The sequence below is a fragment of the Sphaerodactylus townsendi genome, linkage group LG02 (assembly GCF_021028975.2).
Source record: "Sphaerodactylus townsendi isolate TG3544 linkage group LG02, MPM_Stown_v2.3, whole genome shotgun sequence".
NCBI lineage: Eukaryota > Metazoa > Chordata > Lepidosauria > Squamata > Sphaerodactylidae > Sphaerodactylus > Sphaerodactylus townsendi.
The window spans coordinates 58067817-58086624 of NC_059426.1; the positions used below are offsets into that span (position 1 = coordinate 58067817).

Sequence of the window (18808 nt, forward strand, 5' to 3'; positions counted from 1 at the left end):
TCCTCCCCCTCCCCCTCCTCCTCCTTTTTTGCATCTGTCCCAAAGAACAGGCCTTTTGGGAAAACTGATTGTGACTCTCTCAAAACCTGCATTTTGATTCTGTTATGGCTCTTTCCATCTTTCTTTCAAAAGGGAAATAAAGGATCTGTCTGCCCTCTGAATAGCCAAAGCCAGACAACAATTAAGAAGATACTTGGATACTTTACTCACAGGCAATGGCAGGCAGGTACTCCACTGAAATCAATGGAGCTCTTTTGAGGTTCAGGCTTAAAGAGTTTGTTTTAAAAAAATCCACTATCTGCCAGGAACAGGAGGCTGAATTAATTGACAAAGTTATTTGTGTTGTTGTTCTCCTTAATTAGATTTATTTCCAATGCATTGCCTACATATGTCCTACCACTCTTCAATTATACTTTTCAGGCCTTCTTGAATCACTGCCACAGAGCACTGGCCTACTCATACTACACACTCATTTGAGTGATTCATTGCCATTACGGTGAATATGTGCCAGTTTCCACTGTATACAAATTATGACTACAGCCTCAGTTATGGGTCACTTCCAACTAAAGCAGGATTTCTGAATAGGATCTCTTTTCACTATTGATTTTTTTTTAAAAAAAGGAAGAAGAGCTGCTGCATCATTTTGCCTTTTGGGAAACTATTAAGCATGCATTGGAAATTAATTGAGGACAAACAGCTGTCTTTAGCTCTGGATGGCTGAAATATCAGCCAAACCCCAGAGTGGCTTGTTAGCAGAGATTATCACTGGGAAGATTCTGCAGCTGTTCCACTTTGCCTTACACAGTAGCTGCATTCGGTAGCTGTCACAGCACTGATATAAAGCACTGTGTATTACATGGATTATCAGACTATAATTGTAGGCAGATTGGAGTGAAGAAAAGGGAGGGGACCCCCAACACTTCTAATGTTCCGCATATGGTAGCCAAGAGATAAGGGCATCCTTGCTGAGCCGAAAGGCAAAGAGTAAAGGTACAGGTGATCAAGGCATACATCATTGCTTGGGGGAAGGTGGGGTGACAAATATTTCTCTGCACTCATTGGACTCGCATTCTTAATAGACCAAAAGGGGCATAAATGCTGGGGATGAAATTTCTCTTTTTTGATCTGCACAGTAGCATCCTGTGCTGCTTAGTATTCCACACTGTAAGTGACTGCAGGGTGGATATTGTATGGAAATTATACCGAATTATGACCTCTCCCCAGCTCTGCTCTCTATATTCTCGTTTTAGCTAAAAAGCATTTAGGGCAAACTATGGATTACTGGATACCTCCACATCAGTTATCCTGGGGTCATACAAGCAGAATCTGTACATGCAACCACTGCTTTTTCCGCTTATACCAGAATACAAATAACTGTTACGACTGTTCTTCTGCATGAACACATCCAAAGGTATACATTCCTGAACTGGACTTGTCTATAAATACACACACTTTCAAGTAATAAAAGTAGAGCACAAGAAAGTGATTACACAGGGAAAAATTCCCACTTGCACCATTCTACATGTGAATTCAAAGTAATCAATAATGCTTCTCATTCATAGCATAGTATTTAATGGAAGCAAAGGGAAGAACTGGAGTCAGTTGTACATTTCTGATAACAGAAAGGGAGGTTGTAAAATTGTCAAAAATGCCTCCTTTTTTCTTTAGACCCCCAATTTACTTCTCCTTTTGTTACATCCACCCACTTTATCAAATTCAAATAAATGTTCAGAGATTTTAAAATATAAAGATTTGCTAATATTTACTAAAACTTCTGCTCTTATACAATTTTCAGCATTAGTCATTGCCACCTGATCTACAATGAGATCACCTTAAACCAATCCTCTGTATTAGTTCTTCTCACAGGAACTTGCCTTATTAGGAAATCACATAAATATACTATACCTTTGAAGTATTAGGATGTCACCCTTAGGCTGATTTTGCACATTAAAAATGCCCCATTGTTGGCATGGGGAATGCCCCAGTGCAATGGGGAGTTCCTCGCAGCTCTCAGCACTGCAGTGTGTCTGCCATGCTGTTGCCCTGGTGCCGCCCCGCAGCAGTGGCGTTGCTCCTGGACTTTCCAGAACTGCAAAGGTTGAGGACCTTTTGGAATGCCCCTCTCTTGCTCTGGTGGATTCCGCTGCCATGAAAACTCCTCGGCAGCAGGACGAGGCCATTTTTCCTGCCCCACTGCTCTGGCCCGTCCCTCCAATGAACGGGCACTTTTCTCCCGCTTGCAGTGAAATAAAAACCATGGAGGGAGAAACCTTGCAAAACAGCGGCGTGCTGAAAATGGGAGGCCGGCGATTCCCTTGCACATGCAAGGAGTTTAGACCGGGGTGGGGGTGGGGGTTTGGAGTACTACGATTTCCTCACACATGCAGGGATTTTAGATGCGGAGGAGGCGAGGGCACCGATTCCCAGTGCCTGTTTTGTGCAGAGTCATTTAAAACTAAATTGGTGAAAGTGAGTGGGGGGAGCAGGGTGGGATGGAGATTCATCCAATCAGAATGCTTAAAACATTTCTTTCTACTTATAAAGTTAAACTTATCCAAAACACAAGATACTTAATATATTTTCTCAGAATGCTATTTCTGCTGCTATATCACTGTTCCTTGGGTTCTCTTATTCCTCATGCACAGCATTTTGAGCTACTGCAAGACTGAAAATGCGAGAAAGTCCCATTCTATTTTGGAAATTCTTTCTGCTAGGGAAATTACCACTGGATCCAAGTTCCATCTAAAAATATGCATATAAATCTCAGCTCAGCCATGAAATCGCAAGATAATTTTACTCTACTATCTTTTCAACCTCAGTACCACCCTGAAATTTGTTCCATGGGAGAATAGCGGCTTCTCTTTCCAGTAAGGATAACTGAGGTAATTTATGTGAATGGCTTTACACACTTAGTATTTAATAGGCCTTAGAAAATGTCAGCAGCACATCTCATGAAAAAAATTGCTGCCTGTGAAACTAAGCTTAGTTTAATAATAATTCAGCAGGCCTGTAAAGCAAAAATAAATAAATTCTTCCACTCAGTATAAGGCCAGGAACTACTGCCCTCATTTCAGATTGGCACTACACACAGATAAATCTGATTTGCTATCTGGTATCATGATATCATTATGCTCCACAGATGATTCCTGATTGGTTATATTATACAGTCAGAAAAACATCACTTAAAAAACTGCTGAAGGGAACAGGAAAAAAAAGTGAAGCAAAGTAGCAGAGAAAAGACAAGCTTCCACATTTCATTTTACGTTCAACAACAAATTTTCCCCGTTAGACATCTATGAATGCTGCTAATGATGGTCATGATCTTGCTCCAAGGTCTCCATGCCAATCAATTATGCCTGGGTCATTCTAACATCTGCAAGATATCTCTTCCCTGATCAAGAGTCTTATGCTAAAACCTATGTTGGCTGCATTTTCTTCCCTGTCAAGAAAAGGAAAAGGGGGGGGGGGGGAGGAAGTCATACTGGCCCTGGTGAAAATAATGGGTTATTAAACACCAACAAGAAACCCCGTGTCATCCTTTGGATTATGGCCTGGAAAATTTAAACGTCATTGCCTCTCGATTGGGGGGGATCATTCCAAAAGACCATTAATCCTTTCCCCTACCAAAGACATTTGAAGGAAACATTCACAATCTGTCAGTAAGAGCCACCTACGATCGTCTCATAATGGAGGCATGTGCAACAAAGCAATGAAAATGTAAAAGTCTGAGGCTTTAAATGAAGCCTCGACACAGATCAATGACATCCTTCCAATGCCCAGGAAAGATAATGGAGAGTTGCAACTGGCAAGATAGCACAGATATAAAACAGAAAGCACAGAAACTGAAAGTAAATAATAGACCAAGTTTATCTGTAATAGATCAGCGTTGAGGTTTTAGTTGTCTTTTGGGGTAGTGGGTGGATGTGCTACTCCCGAAGAGCTACAGTGTTTACTGGAATTGAAATGCTTATAAAGATGTAGCAGATACACTTCAGAGACTTACTTTTTCAGCCATTCAGCTATGTCCTTTGCTGTAGCGCTGTAATTCTCAAAGTTGAAGAGTAATTTTCCTTTTCTGAGAATGCAATAAAATAAGATTTGAGACATCAGAAGAAACATAAAAGTAAATGATTTGGTTTTGGCAATATCTACGTGCAGAATAAGGCAAAACTGACTCAAAGTAGCAGATGGTTGGATATCCCCGAATGTTGTATTCTTCCTTTATTTTTTCGAATTCAGATGAGTAGATATTCATCCCTGCAAGGACCTGCAATGACAAAACCCACATCAGCAAAATGCCTCTACCAGAAGTTGTCCTTTACGACAGATCTGTCTCTTCAGTTGTAAAACAGACAGGTGTCAGCATACCCTGACATAAGGCAACTGGAGGGGTTGAAGACTTCTGGCAGGGCCCGTGGCCACACTGCTCCCATCTACCCATACATGCCTCCATTCACAGGTACTCCTCAAGGGCTACTTGTGTTGCTCCTGGCCCAACAGGCGCCTAATGCTACTAAGGAAGGACTTGCAGGTGGTGCACAATAACAGCAGAGCTTTTTGCAGCCATGGAAGTGACACTCCCAGCTGCATGTACTGTCCCATCATGTCAGAGAAACAACTGAGGTTGGTGCAGGTGGCTGAATACAAGAGGTAGGAGGCTGGTGAGCAGGCTGGAAGGCATGCAGGTGGGACAGGCCTGGTGGAGAGAGAAAGGGAAGGGGGCCTCCTTCAGCTCTTCTGAAGTATGCAAACCTCCCTTCAATTGCAGCACACAAAACTTCCCCAATTAAAGCCAACAAAGTCGTGCTGGCTTGTAAATATGAAAAGAACCCTGCACGTTTCTCAAGGTTTTTTTTTCACATCCGTTTTCATGTTAACAGATACGTTCATAGAGTTCTCAGTTCTTTCCTACTTCATTCACTGGGCAGAAAAATTGTGTGCATCACGGAGCTTATTTTCTTCTATGGAGGCAAGTGCAATTAATTTCACATTAACTGTGAAACACCATACTGCTTGGATAAGAAAAAAAGATGCTTGCAGTGGTAAGAATAAAATGCCCCAATATGTATTACACACAGCAACGGACCCTTCAGCCCCACACACACCACCTTATCTTCTTCAGGCAGGGAACTACTCACTGACTTGTCCTGTCAGATTTTTTCCCACCTTTTCTCCTTCAGGGTCTGAGGTGCTTCAAAAAATGGTAGCAATTGTTTGAAAGTACTTCCCTCAGTCCTGCAACACACCTAGAAAGTGAAGGATGCCCACAGACTTTATTCCTTTCCAGGCACACCTCTCACCAAGGCACTCTAAAATAAATACTTGAGTCAGATTTAAAACTTAAACAGATTAAAAATGTATAAACAGATAGAGGAGATGGGAAAGGGAGAAATAATAACTTGGAGATGGAGTACAGTTTTGGCTGATTCCTCTTCATTACGGATCCCCACCTTGTGCCTGCTGTTGTTTCTTGGGGAAGCTTAATTCCCCATGGGCAGTGTTTTTGGCTGCGTGCTGTTACACAAGTACAGCAGAGGTCAAATACTATGGATCAAATCTTTCTTATTTTAAAATTAATAACAACGTAGATCTGCTTTCTTAGCAGCTGTGGCAAGAAAGGTTTGTACATCAAGATTTTTATTTATTAAATTTCAAAAATTGGAGCTTTTTCCCCTTTTCCAGCTGTTATGGCTCATGTAGGGAATGTGGAGAAAGACAGAGCTTGAAGTTTTGCTTGTAAGGAGGCTTGAGAATCATAGAATCAGAGTAAGAAGGGGCCATACAGGCCATCTAGTCAACTCAATGCAGGATCAGCCTATAACATCCCTAACAAGTGTTAGTTCAGCTGCTGCCAGAGAAGAGGAGATCACCACTTCCCTAAGCAGCTGATTCCACTGTCAAACTAGTCTTACTGTAAACAATTTCTTATTGTAAGCAATTTCCAGACGCCCGATCATTCTCATCTTCCTCCTTTGCACCCGGTCCAGTCTGTCTGCATCTTTAAAAAAAAAGAGGCCTCTAGAACTGCCCACAGTACTCCAGGACAGTCTGATCAATGCAGAGTACAGTGGAATCATGACAGCTTGCAATTTGGATATTATACCTCAGCTGATACACCCCAAGACTGTATTAGCCTTTTTTGCCGCTGAATCACACAGACTGCTCATGTTCAGCTTACAGTCAACTAGTATCCTTAGATCGTGTTCACACACAGCATTACTCAGAAGTGTGTACCCCATCCAATATGTGCTCTCTCATTTTCAATACCCAGATGTAGAACTCTGCACTTGTTGAACAGCATCTTGCTCACATCTGCCTACTTTAGGGGATGGGTGGATGACAGCAGCCAAAGTACAGGGTTAAAAAAAAGAGGGAACTACTGCACAATCCAGATATTCAGATAAATGGAAATGTTGTTTACATACAGTTATATATTAACCTGGCGACATATGGCTTACTAAGTCTCAGATTAAATGGTGGATAAGCTCTACTCATAGAACAGTTGATCCCCAAACAGAAGTTCTCCATAAATTATGAGCACTCTTCAGCAAGGGAAATTAACAGAGTTCCTGTCCAAACAGTACTGCTAGGTTATGCTTTGGGAGCAAATCTGCCCTGCATATGCCACAGCGCTCTAATTTATCTTTGCAGCAGCAGCAGCAATGCCAGGACCCTATTTTACCAAACAGGGAGTGAACTCTAAGGTAACGCATTTCATCTCCCAGCATGAGCAAAAAAGGTACTTGGATATAGTGTACTTGATTCACAAGCTTACGCTCACCATAATAAACTACCTCCTTGCTCTACAGGAGCGCCAAGCACTTTGAAAAATGAAACTATTCAGAGGATTGAAGAACTTCTCTCCTTCACATCTAAAATTTAGACACAAATCTTCCTGTAACTCTATCCCTCGTTGACCAGTTGCTGAAAAATACAACTCCAAGATTAACTCCTGATTAATAATGTTAAATCCCCTTTGCAGCATGGGGTCCATTCTAATCTCCCTCACTTGGCCATCCAAAACCAGGACAAACACTTCCCAAGTAAGAACACTGCATCAGAAAGTAATAAAGACTGCTCTCAGTGCAGCAGCTAGTCAGACCAAATGTGCCTGGAGCTAGTGAGAATCAATCTTACAGCAGAACAGTTGCACAAAGTAGTCAGTTGCTGTTGATCGTATAGCAGAATTAAATGAACACATACAGTTTGATGTTTCCCTAGCTCTAATCCGCCATTCTGGAAAATCAGCACCTACTCAAGAAACTATCAAATGGTTGAAATGGGAAGCTTTTGCATCAGCTGTCTATATACAGCAGACTTATGCAGTTACTTTTAACAACTAAACAATTTTCTGCTCCTACCAGACATGTCTGAAAACTTCTCTTTCTTTGTTTCTCACATACCATTTGTAGGTGGACAAGAGCTTCCCACACCCATGCGCCTCATAAAACAAAGAGCATATCTGCAGAGCAAAATTTATTTGTTGTCGTCGTGGTCTCTGTCATGTTGTGGGGCAAGACTAGCCACTTGACTGCCGCTGCCACCACTTTGGGCAAAATTCAACCCTTCTCTCTCATGCGAGTTTCTCACAGCTAACCTCACAACTGAGTGGCTCACTAGCATGTCAAGAGGTCAGGCAGGTGGGTAGGACTTGTGCAGACTCTCTCAAGTCAAACAAACTTTATTTCTACAAGGTACGAACTCAGGGTATTGCAAAGGACAGACACTAAGTAAATAAAAAGACAGTTGCTAAACCAAGAACTTAGAATCCATGTTACATCTGACCTCTGGCAATTGCAGGATGCTCCCACCCCTGGTACGTCTGCAACCCTCCATAGCATCATTCTCTTGTCCCATCCTTCATGGCAAAACACCCAAACACACTCGACCACAGACCAAGGGTTTCTCCCTTTTCAGATCCCATCTCATATGCGCTTGGCTGTTTTCAGCCAATCTGGGTGCCAAGACTGAGGCTTCAGTCTGCCAATCAAGAGATGTCAACACATCAAAGGTGTGGTATGTTATTCCTCTCAGTTGCAAAAGGATGTTCTGTCCAAGACCATCTTCTCCCCTTCTTCCCAGCCACAAAATCCTTCTATCACCATAACTGTCAAGGCATCTCTTGCATTCCTGTATCTGAACCCCTTCTTTCAGAAGTTGAGCCCTTCTCTGTTTTATCTTCACAGCATGTTAGACATGTTAGGCGCAGAGGCGTCTATGAGTTAGGTCAAGGCCACCCTACAGGTTACAAGGTGAAGAGGGAATTTGAACTTGCGTTTCCCCAGTTCCAGTTCAGCATTCTCGACATGACATACACTCAACTTCTTGCATTAACTTACTTAGAGCAAAATTAAGAATAACTTTTCTGTATGCAATTTCTGCACTGGCACCTTGAACAGGGCTTTACCGACAATGTAAGCTGCATTCATTCAGAACCATATGGATAACTGAGGGCCAAGTGGAGCCCCTTCGCCAGGGTCAGTAAACAGCGGGTATTAGAATGGTTCTAGAAATAAATAGCGACATGGAACTGAGTCTGAAAATGGCAGACTTGCATGAACTTGTCTCCCTCTCAGTTTAATATTCAGGCCCAGTTATCTCTGCCATTTCTCCACCATTAGTAGGTGAGAATGTAGACTAGAATAGCGAAAGAAATGGCATGATGGCATCACAATGTGGGCTTAACATTATTAAGTCGTGGGGAGAAAATACACCCTGAGCTTGACAATTGACAGCAAGTCCATAATCACCACACCAAGTTCTGCTCTCAGATGCAATGAACACATTGTGTAAGTCCCTAAAAGAAACATGCTAACCAAGCAAGTACAAGGAATATGTCCCGTTTCATTTCCATATATGCTTTGGGTCTTTTCATGTTTCCTACTGCTGTTCCTTGAGTTCCTGATTTGTTTGGGGTTTTTTTAAAACATGATTTTTATATCTCATTCTAATTTTTCTGGTGCATCTGTTCAACTAACATAAAATAAATGCTACAATTTGTGTGAAGTTTGTGTAAATTTTTTCCAGTTTTTCAGTCTTGCGGTTTTGTTCAACAGTCCTCCTTCCAAGTTCACTTTCCCTCAGTGCAAACTGAACCCTTTATTTATTTTTATTGTTGCTTTGTTTTTCCTTATTTTGAACCTTCCCCATTAAAAGGTTCGACGTGTATTGAGGAGAAGTGAAACTGAAAGAAGGATCATTAAACAAAAAGTGAAGAGATGGAGAATTGGTAATCATCTCTGACCCTAATCAACTAGGTTCTTTTCTTAGTGTAGCAAGAAGAGGAGTTGGTTTCGTACCCACTTTTCTCTACCTCTAAGGTATCTCAAAGCGGCTTACAAACTCCTTCCCTTCCTCTCCCCACAACAGACACCTTGTGAAGTAGGTGAGGCTGACAGAGTTCTGAGAGAACTGAGACTGACCCAAGATTACTTGGCAGGCTTCTTGTGGGGAAGCTGCTGCATGAGTGGAAGAAAGATTGCCAGCTCTTCCCATGCCCCCCAACTTCCTTCAACTCAAACACCCTAAAAAGTTGCATTGAAAAACCACCTGACAACCTGCAATTGGTTTACAGAGGATATTGGGGGGGGGGGGTGTTACAGATGGGGAAGGAGGATAGAGATTGGAACCCTTGTTGCTTGAGTGGTTCAGGAGGAGTTTCGTATCTGAGCCACAACAACCTTGAGAAAACATATTGCAGCAAGAAGTCAAAACAAGACAAATACTTATTAACTGGCCTGTGTGAAAACTGTACCGGCTGAACACAGTGGCATAGCACCAACGGGGTCGGGTGGGGCATGATGCTCTGGGCGGAGCAGCAGAGGGGGTGTGGCCAGGCTGCGGGGGTGGCAGTGTGGCATTCCAGGGCGCGGGTGGACGGCGCCGCAGCAGGGGCACAGGCCTCTGGCTGAACATGATTTTCATAAAACAAAACAAGAATGGATTTGTAAAGGTCTATAGATGCTACAGCTGATTGTTAGATATGAAATGGATGGATTTATAGATATGAATCATTTTAATAATAGGGAAATGATCAATTAGTGAAATAAGAAGTACCAAACAATATAATTAGCAAGACACACATTGTCAATATTAGAGTAGTGCTGCCTGTTTAAACTATACGTTGTTGTTATAGCAATATTTGAAAAAAATTAAAGTCTACATTTAACATATAAAAATTCAAACATTTTATTTATCTTGCAACCTCTTTCACTTACATACATGCCCTTCAGTTCTGTGGCTGCCTGCTGGAATGATAGCATCATTCTTTTGCAAACTCCGCACCCTAAAACAAAAGGCAGAGAAAGAGATGGAGATTAGTTACTCTACTAACTCACCTCCGAGACAAAAATTCAATGAACTTAAATGCCTACATCCTTCTGCATACATCCTATCGTTCAACAGAGATACAAGAGAATTACAGCATAATATAAAATACACAGAATTATTCTTAATTTGCATGATCTAGATTTTTAATACCTCTCAGGGATGCTAAACCTTTGTTTGACCAAAATTATATCTGTATTCTAGCTTGGTGGTTAATAATGTATTCCAGCTTTGAATTTTGCAAGTTTGATATACATGTACATTCCAAAATGTTTTATCTTTAAAAACACAGATACTTCATTTGTTGGCTGCAAGCCACGTTGGGCTTCCACCTCAAAATCCTTCTGTTAAGCTGGATGTGATAAGCACAGAGTTCCTTACAGAGAGAATCAGTTTCTTACATTGAGAATCAGAAAACACCACAGAGGGACAAAATAGGAGGCTATCCCATTGAAATATACTCCATTATTAAGACTGTCATGGTTTGAGCCCAACTCCAGCCAGGAAACCTGGTCTCAGCTTAACATGCCTCACAGGATCATTGAGAGACAAAGGGGAGGGACCAACCCTGAGCTCCTTGGATTAGACACAAAACATGAAGTTGTACCCTAAATCTTAGTGCTTCCCAAAGACCTATAGGAACAAAGACAATATATGACTCCAAGAATCTTGTGTGAAGTTCCCTTAGCCCAGGACCCTTCTAGGTTGCCAATCTCCAGCCCACTCTCAAAGTTGAGAACCAGAGCCATACTGCCAGCACCAAAAGGTAAGCTAGTTCAAATATTGGGTAGCATGCAAGATGGGCTCTTTGAAATTTGGTAACTACACAGGAGAACAACATACAGAAATAGAAGATTTATTATTTAGGGCAGAGTGCAGCATGGGGGGGGTGGGGGGGGGGGGGGGTGGGGGGGGGGGGGGGTGGGGGGGGGGGGGGGTGGGGGGGGGGGGGGGTGGGGGGGGGGGGGGGTGGGGGGGGGGGGGGGTGGGGGGGGGGGGGGGTGGGGGGGGGGGGGGGTGGGGGGGGGGGGGGGTGGGGGGGGGGGGGGGTGGGGGGGGGGGGGGGTGGGGGGGGGGGGGGGTGGGGGGGGGGGGGGGTGGGGGGGGGGGGGGGTGGGGGGGGGGGGGGGTGGGGGGGGGGGGGGGTGGGGGGGGGGGGGGGTGGGGGGGGGGGGGGGTGGGGGGGGGGGGGGGTGGGGGGGGGGGGGGGTGGGGGGGGGGGGGGGTGGGGGGGGGGGGGGGTGGGGGGGGGGGGGGGTGGGGGGGGGGGGGGGTGGGGGGGGGGGGGGGTGGGGGGGGGGGGGGGTGGGGGGGGGGGGGGGTGGGGGGGGGGGGGGGTGGGGGGGGGGGGGGGTGGGGGGGGGGGGGGGTGGGGGGGGGGGGGGGTGGGGGGGGGGGGGGGTGGGGGGGGGGGGGGGTGGGGGGGGGGGGGGGTGGGGGGGGGGGGGGGTGGGGGGGGGGGGGGGTGGGGGGGGGGGGGGGTGGGGGGGGGGGGGGGTGGGGGGGGGGGGGGGTGGGGGGGGGGGGGGGTGGGGGGGGGGGGGGGTGGGGGGGGGGGGGGGTGGGGGGGGGGGGGGGTGGGGGGGGGGGGGGGTGGGGGGGGGGGGGGGTGGGGGGGGGGGGGGGTGGGGGGGGGGGGGGGTGGGGGGGGGGGGGGGTGGGGGGGGGGGGGGGTGGGGGGGGGGGGGGGTGGGGGGGGGGGGGGGTGGGGGGGGGGGGGGGTGGGGGGGGGGGGGGGTGGGGGGGGGGGGGGGTGGGGGGGGGGGGGGGTGGGGGGGGGGGGGGGTGGGGGGGGGGGGGGGTGGGGGGGGGGGGGGGTGGGGGGGGGGGGGGGTGGGGGGGGGGGGGGGTGGGGGGGGGGGGGGGTGGGGGGGGGGGGGGGTGGGGGGGGGGGGGGGTGGGGGGGGGGGGGGGTGGGGGGGGGGGGGGGTGGGGGGGGGGGGGGGTGGGGGGGGGGGGGGGTGGGGGGGGGGGGGGGTGGGGGGGGGGGGGGGTGGGGGGGGGGGGGGGTGGGGGGGGGGGGGGGTGGGGGGGGGGGGGGGTGGGGGGGGGGGGGGGTGGGGGGGGGGGGGGGTGGGGGGGGGGGGGGGTGGGGGGGGGGGGGGGTGGGGGGGGGGGGGGGTGGGGGGGGGGGGGGGTGGGGGGGGGGGGGGGTGGGGGGGGGGGGGGGTGGGGGGGGGGGGGGGTGGGGGGGGGGGGGGGTGGGGGGGGGGGGGGGTGGGGGGGGGGGGGGGTGGGGGGGGGGGGGGGTGGGGGGGGGGGGGGGTGGGGGGGGGGGGGGGTGGGGGGGGGGGGGGGTGGGGGGGGGGGGGGGTGGGGGGGGGGGGGGGTGGGGGGGGGGGGGGGTGGGGGGGGGGGGGGGTGGGGGGGGGGGGGGGTGGGGGGGGGGGGGGGTGGGGGGGGGGGGGGGTGGGGGGGGGGGGGGGTGGGGGGGGGGGGGGGTGGGGGGGGGGGGGGGTGGGGGGGGGGGGGGGTGGGGGGGGGGGGGGGTGGGGGGGGGGGGGGGTGGGGGGGGGGGGGGGTGGGGGGGGGGGGGGGTGGGGGGGGGGGGGGGTGGGGGGGGGGGGGGGTGGGGGGGGGGGGGGGTGGGGGGGGGGGGGGGTGGGGGGGGGGGGGGGTGGGGGGGGGGGGGGGTGGGGGGGGGGGGGGGTGGGGGGGGGGGGGGGTGGGGGGGGGGGGGGGTGGGGGGGGGGGGGGGTGGGGGGGGGGGGGGGTGGGGGGGGGGGGGGGTGGGGGGGGGGGGGGGTGGGGGGGGGGGGGGGTGGGGGGGGGGGGGGGTGGGGGGGGGGGGGGGTGGGGGGGGGGGGGGGTGGGGGGGGGGGGGGGTGGGGGGGGGGGGGGGTGGGGGGGGGGGGGGGTGGGGGGGGGGGGGGGTGGGGGGGGGGGGGGGTGGGGGGGGGGGGGGGTGGGGGGGGGGGGGGGTGGGGGGGGGGGGGGGTGGGGGGGGGGGGGGGTGGGGGGGGGGGGGGGTGGGGGGGGGGGGGGGTGGGGGGGGGGGGGGGTGGGGGGGGGGGGGGGTGGGGGGGGGGGGGGGTGGGGGGGGGGGGGGGTGGGGGGGGGGGGGGGTGGGGGGGGGGGGGGGTGGGGGGGGGGGGGGGTGGGGGGGGGGGGGGGTGGGGGGGGGGGGGGGTGGGGGGGGGGGGGGGTGGGGGGGGGGGGGGGTGGGGGGGGGGGGGGGTGGGGGGGGGGGGGGGTGGGGGGGGGGGGGGGTGGGGGGGGGGGGGGGTGGGGGGGGGGGGGGGTGGGGGGGGGGGGGGGTGGGGGGGGGGGGGGGTGGGGGGGGGGGGGGGTGGGGGGGGGGGGGGGTGGGGGGGGGGGGGGGTGGGGGGGGGGGGGGGTGGGGGGGGGGGGGGGTGGGGGGGGGGGGGGGTGGGGGGGGGGGGGGGTGGGGGGGGGGGGGGGTGGGGGGGGGGGGGGGTGGGGGGGGGGGGGGGTGGGGGGGGGGGGGGGTGGGGGGGGGGGGGGGTGGGGGGGGGGGGGGGTGGGGGGGGGGGGGGGTGGGGGGGGGGGGGGGTGGGGGGGGGGGGGGGTGGGGGGGGGGGGGGGTGGGGGGGGGGGGGGGTGGGGGGGGGGGGGGGTGGGGGGGGGGGGGGGTGGGGGGGGGGGGGGGTGGGGGGGGGGGGGGGTGGGGGGGGGGGGGGGTGGGGGGGGGGGGGGGTGGGGGGGGGGGGGGGTGGGGGGGGGGGGGGGTGGGGGGGGGGGGGGGTGGGGGGGGGGGGGGGTGGGGGGGGGGGGGGGTGGGGGGGGGGGGGGGTGGGGGGGGGGGGGGGTGGGGGGGGGGGGGGGTGGGGGGGGGGGGGGGTGGGGGGGGGGGGGGGTGGGGGGGGGGGGGGGTGGGGGGGGGGGGGGGTGGGGGGGGGGGGGGGTGGGGGGGGGGGGGGGTGGGGGGGGGGGGGGGTGGGGGGGGGGGGGGGTGGGGGGGGGGGGGGGTGGGGGGGGGGGGGGGTGGGGGGGGGGGGGGGTGGGGGGGGGGGGGGGTGGGGGGGGGGGGGGGTGGGGGGGGGGGGGGGTGGGGGGGGGGGGGGGTGGGGGGGGGGGGGGGTGGGGGGGGGGGGGGGTGGGGGGGGGGGGGGGTGGGGGGGGGGGGGGGTGGGGGGGGGGGGGGGTGGGGGGGGGGGGGGGTGGGGGGGGGGGGGGGTGGGGGGGGGGGGGGGTGGGGGGGGGGGGGGGTGGGGGGGGGGGGGGGTGGGGGGGGGGGGGGGTGGGGGGGGGGGGGGGTGGGGGGGGGGGGGGGTGGGGGGGGGGGGGGGTGGGGGGGGGGGGGGGTGGGGGGGGGGGGGGGTGGGGGGGGGGGGGGGTGGGGGGGGGGGGGGGTGGGGGGGGGGGGGGGTGGGGGGGGGGGGGGGTGGGGGGGGGGGGGGGTGGGGGGGGGGGGGGGTGGGGGGGGGGGGGGGTGGGGGGGGGGGGGGGTGGGGGGGGGGGGGGGTGGGGGGGGGGGGGGGTGGGGGGGGGGGGGGGTGGGGGGGGGGGGGGGTGGGGGGGGGGGGGGGTGGGGGGGGGGGGGGGTGGGGGGGGGGGGGGGTGGGGGGGGGGGGGGGTGGGGGGGGGGGGGGGTGGGGGGGGGGGGGGGTGGGGGGGGGGGGGGGTGGGGGGGGGGGGGGGTGGGGGGGGGGGGGGGTGGGGGGGGGGGGGGGTGGGGGGGGGGGGGGGTGGGGGGGGGGGGGGGTGGGGGGGGGGGGGGGTGGGGGGGGGGGGGGGTGGGGGGGGGGGGGGGTGGGGGGGGGGGGGGGTGGGGGGGGGGGGGGGTGGGGGGGGGGGGGGGTGGGGGGGGGGGGGGGTGGGGGGGGGGGGGGGTGGGGGGGGGGGGGGGTGGGGGGGGGGGGGGGTGGGGGGGGGGGGGGGTGGGGGGGGGGGGGGGTGGGGGGGGGGGGGGGTGGGGGGGGGGGGGGGTGGGGGGGGGGGGGGGTGGGGGGGGGGGGGGGTGGGGGGGGGGGGGGGTGGGGGGGGGGGGGGGTGGGGGGGGGGGGGGGTGGGGGGGGGGGGGGGTGGGGGGGGGGGGGGGTGGGGGGGGGGGGGGGTGGGGGGGGGGGGGGGTGGGGGGGGGGGGGGGTGGGGGGGGGGGGGGGTGGGGGGGGGGGGGGGTGGGGGGGGGGGGGGGTGGGGGGGGGGGGGGGTGGGGGGGGGGGGGGGTGGGGGGGGGGGGGGGTGGGGGGGGGGGGGGGTGGGGGGGGGGGGGGGTGGGGGGGGGGGGGGGTGGGGGGGGGGGGGGGTGGGGGGGGGGGGGGGTGGGGGGGGGGGGGGGTGGGGGGGGGGGGGGGTGGGGGGGGGGGGGGGTGGGGGGGGGGGGGGGTGGGGGGGGGGGGGGGTGGGGGGGGGGGGGGGTGGGGGGGGGGGGGGGTGGGGGGGGGGGGGGGTGGGGGGGGGGGGGGGTGGGGGGGGGGGGGGGTGGGGGGGGGGGGGGGTGGGGGGGGGGGGGGGTGGGGGGGGGGGGGGGTGGGGGGGGGGGGGGGTGGGGGGGGGGGGGGGTGGGGGGGGGGGGGGGTGGGGGGGGGGGGGGGTGGGGGGGGGGGGGGGTGGGGGGGGGGGGGGGTGGGGGGGGGGGGGGGTGGGGGGGGGGGGGGGTGGGGGGGGGGGGGGGTGGGGGGGGGGGGGGGTGGGGGGGGGGGGGGGTGGGGGGGGGGGGGGGTGGGGGGGGGGGGGGGTGGGGGGGGGGGGGGGTGGGGGGGGGGGGGGGTGGGGGGGGGGGGGGGTGGGGGGGGGGGGGGGTGGGGGGGGGGGGGGGTGGGGGGGGGGGGGGGTGGGGGGGGGGGGGGGTGGGGGGGGGGGGGGGTGGGGGGGGGGGGGGGTGGGGGGGGGGGGGGGTGGGGGGGGGGGGGGGTGGGGGGGGGGGGGGGTGGGGGGGGGGGGGGGTGGGGGGGGGGGGGGGTGGGGGGGGGGGGGGGTGGGGGGGGGGGGGGGTGGGGGGGGGGGGGGGTGGGGGGGGGGGGGGGTGGGGGGGGGGGGGGGTGGGGGGGGGGGGGGGTGGGGGGGGGGGGGGGTGGGGGGGGGGGGGGGTGGGGGGGGGGGGGGGTGGGGGGGGGGGGGGGTGGGGGGGGGGGGGGGTGGGGGGGGGGGGGGGTGGGGGGGGGGGGGGGTGGGGGGGGGGGGGGGTGGGGGGGGGGGGGGGTGGGGGGGGGGGGGGGTGGGGGGGGGGGGGGGTGGGGGGGGGGGGGGGTGGGGGGGGGGGGGGGTGGGGGGGGGGGGGGGTGGGGGGGGGGGGGGGTGGGGGGGGGGGGGGGTGGGGGGGGGGGGGGGTGGGGGGGGGGGGGGGTGGGGGGGGGGGGGGGTGGGGGGGGGGGGGGGTGGGGGGGGGGGGGGGTGGGGGGGGGGGGGGGTGGGGGGGGGGGGGGGTGGGGGGGGGGGGGGGTGGGGGGGGGGGGGGGTGGGGGGGGGGGGGGGTGGGGGGGGGGGGGGGTGGGGGGGGGGGGGGGTGGGGGGGGGGGGGGGTGGGGGGGGGGGGGGGTGGGGGGGGGGGGGGGTGGGGGGGGGGGGGGGTGGGGGGGGGGGGGGGTGGGGGGGGGGGGGGGTGGGGGGGGGGGGGGGTGGGGGGGGGGGGGGGTGGGGGGGGGGGGGGGTGGGGGGGGGGGGGGGTGGGGGGGGGGGGGGGTGGGGGGGGGGGGGGGTGGGGGGGGGGGGGGGTGGGGGGGGGGGGGGGTGGGGGGGGGGGGGGGTGGGGGGGGGGGGGGGTGGGGGGGGGGGGGGGTGGGGGGGGGGGGGGGTGGGGGGGGGGGGGGGTGGGGGGGGGGGGGGGTGGGGGGGGGGGGGGGTGGGGGGGGGGGGGGGTGGGGGGGGGGGGGGGTGGGGGGGGGGGGGGGTGGGGGGGGGGGGGGGTGGGGGGGGGGGGGGGTGGGGGGGGGGGGGGGTGGGGGGGGGGGGGGGTGGGGGGGGGGGGGGGTGGGGGGGGGGGGGGGTGGGGGGGGGGGGGGGTGGGGGGGGGGGGGGGTGGGGGGGGGGGGGGGTGGGGGGGGGGGGGGGTGGGGGGGGGGGGGGGTGGGGGGGGGGGGGGGTGGGGGGGGGGGGGGGTGGGGGGGGGGGGGGGTGGGGGGGGGGGGGGGTGGGGGGGGGGGGGGGTGGGGGGGGGGGGGGGTGGGGGGGGGGGGGGGTGGGGGGGGGGGGGGGTGGGGGGGGGGGGGGGTGGGGGGGGGGGGGGGTGGGGGGGGGGGGGGGTGGGGGGGGGGGGGGGTGGGGGGGGGGGGGGGTGGGGGGGGGGGGGGGTGGGGGGGGGGGGGGGTGGGGGGGGGGGGGGGTGGGGGGGGGGGGGGGTGGGGGGGGGGGGGGGTGGGGGGGGGGGGGGGTGGGGGGGGGGGGGGGTGGGGGGGGGGGGGGGTGGGGGGGGGGGGGGGTGGGGGGGGGGGGGGGTGGGGGGGGGGGGGGGTGGGGGGGGGGGGGGGTGGGGGGGGGGGGGGGTGGGGGGGGGGGGGGGTGGGGGGGGGGGGGGGTGGGGGGGGGGGGGGGTGGGGGGGGGGGGGGGTGGGGGGGGGGGGGGGTGGGGGGGGGGGGGGGTGGGGGGGGGGGGGGGTGGGGGGGGGGGGGGGTGGGGGGGGGGGGGGGTGGGGGGGGGGGGGGGTGGGGGGGGGGGGGGGTGGGGGGGGGGGGGGGTGGGGGGGGGGGGGGGTGGGGGGGGGGGGGGGTGGGGGGGGGGGGGGGTGGGGGGGGGGGGGGGTGGGGGGGGGGGGGGGTGGGGGGGGGGGGGGGTGGGGGGGGGGGGGGGTGGGGGGGGGGGGGGGTGGGGGGGGGGGGGGGTGGGGGGGGGGGGGGGTGGGGGGGGGGGGGGGTGGGGGGGGGGGGGGGTGGGGGGGGGGGGGGGTGGGGGGGGGGGGGGGTGGGGGGGGGGGGGGGTGGGGGGGGGGGGGGGTGGGGGGGGGGGGGGGTGGGGGGGGGGGGGGGTGGGGGGGGGGGGGGGTGGGGGGGGGGGGGGGTGGGGGGGGGGGGGGGTGGGGGGGGGGGGGGGTGGGGGGGGGGGGGGGTGGGGGGGGGGGGGGGTGGGGGGGGGGGGGGGTGGGGGGGGGGGGGGGTGGGGGGGGGGGGGGGTGGGGGGGGGGGGGGGTGGGGGGGGGGGGGGGTGGGGGGGGGGGGGGGTGGGGGGGGGGGGGGGTGGGGGGGGGGGGGGGTGGGGGGGGGGGGGGGTGGGGGGGGGGGGGGGTGGGGGGGGGGGGGGGTGGGGGGGGGGGGGGGTGGGGGGGGGGGGGGGTGGGGGGGGGGGGGGGTGGGGGGGGGGGGGGGTGGGGGGGGGGGGGGGTGGGGGGGGGGGGGGGTGGGGGGGGGGGGGGGTGGGGGGGGGGGGGGGTGGGGGGGGGGGGGGGTGGGGGGGGGGGGGGGTGGGGGGGGGGGGGGGTGGGGGGGGGGGGGGGTGGGGGGGGGGGGGGGTGGGGGGGGGGGGGGGTGGGGGGGGGGGGGGGTGGGGGGGGGGGGGGGTGGGGGGGGGGGGGGGTGGGGGGGGGGGGGGGTGGGGGGGGGGGGGGGTGGGGGGGGGGGGGGGTGGGGGGGGGGGGGGGTGGGGGGG

General features: G+C 62.8%; 1 protein-coding gene across 1 annotated transcript in view; it reads right to left on the reverse strand.

Moving 5' to 3' along the window:
• The window catches only part of PDIA5 (protein disulfide isomerase family A member 5), a 182042-nt gene that overhangs the window by 72497 nt on the left and 90737 nt on the right, over window positions 1-18808 (reverse strand). Inside the window, exons 6-8 of the mRNA XM_048484502.1 lie at window positions 10218-10298; window positions 4176-4267; window positions 4004-4075 (exon numbers count right to left, since the gene is read on the reverse strand). Of these exons, the coding sequence (XP_048340459.1) occupies window positions 4004-4075; window positions 4176-4267; window positions 10218-10298 (245 nt within the window). The remainder of the gene's footprint in view (window positions 1-4003; window positions 4076-4175; window positions 4268-10217; window positions 10299-18808) is intronic.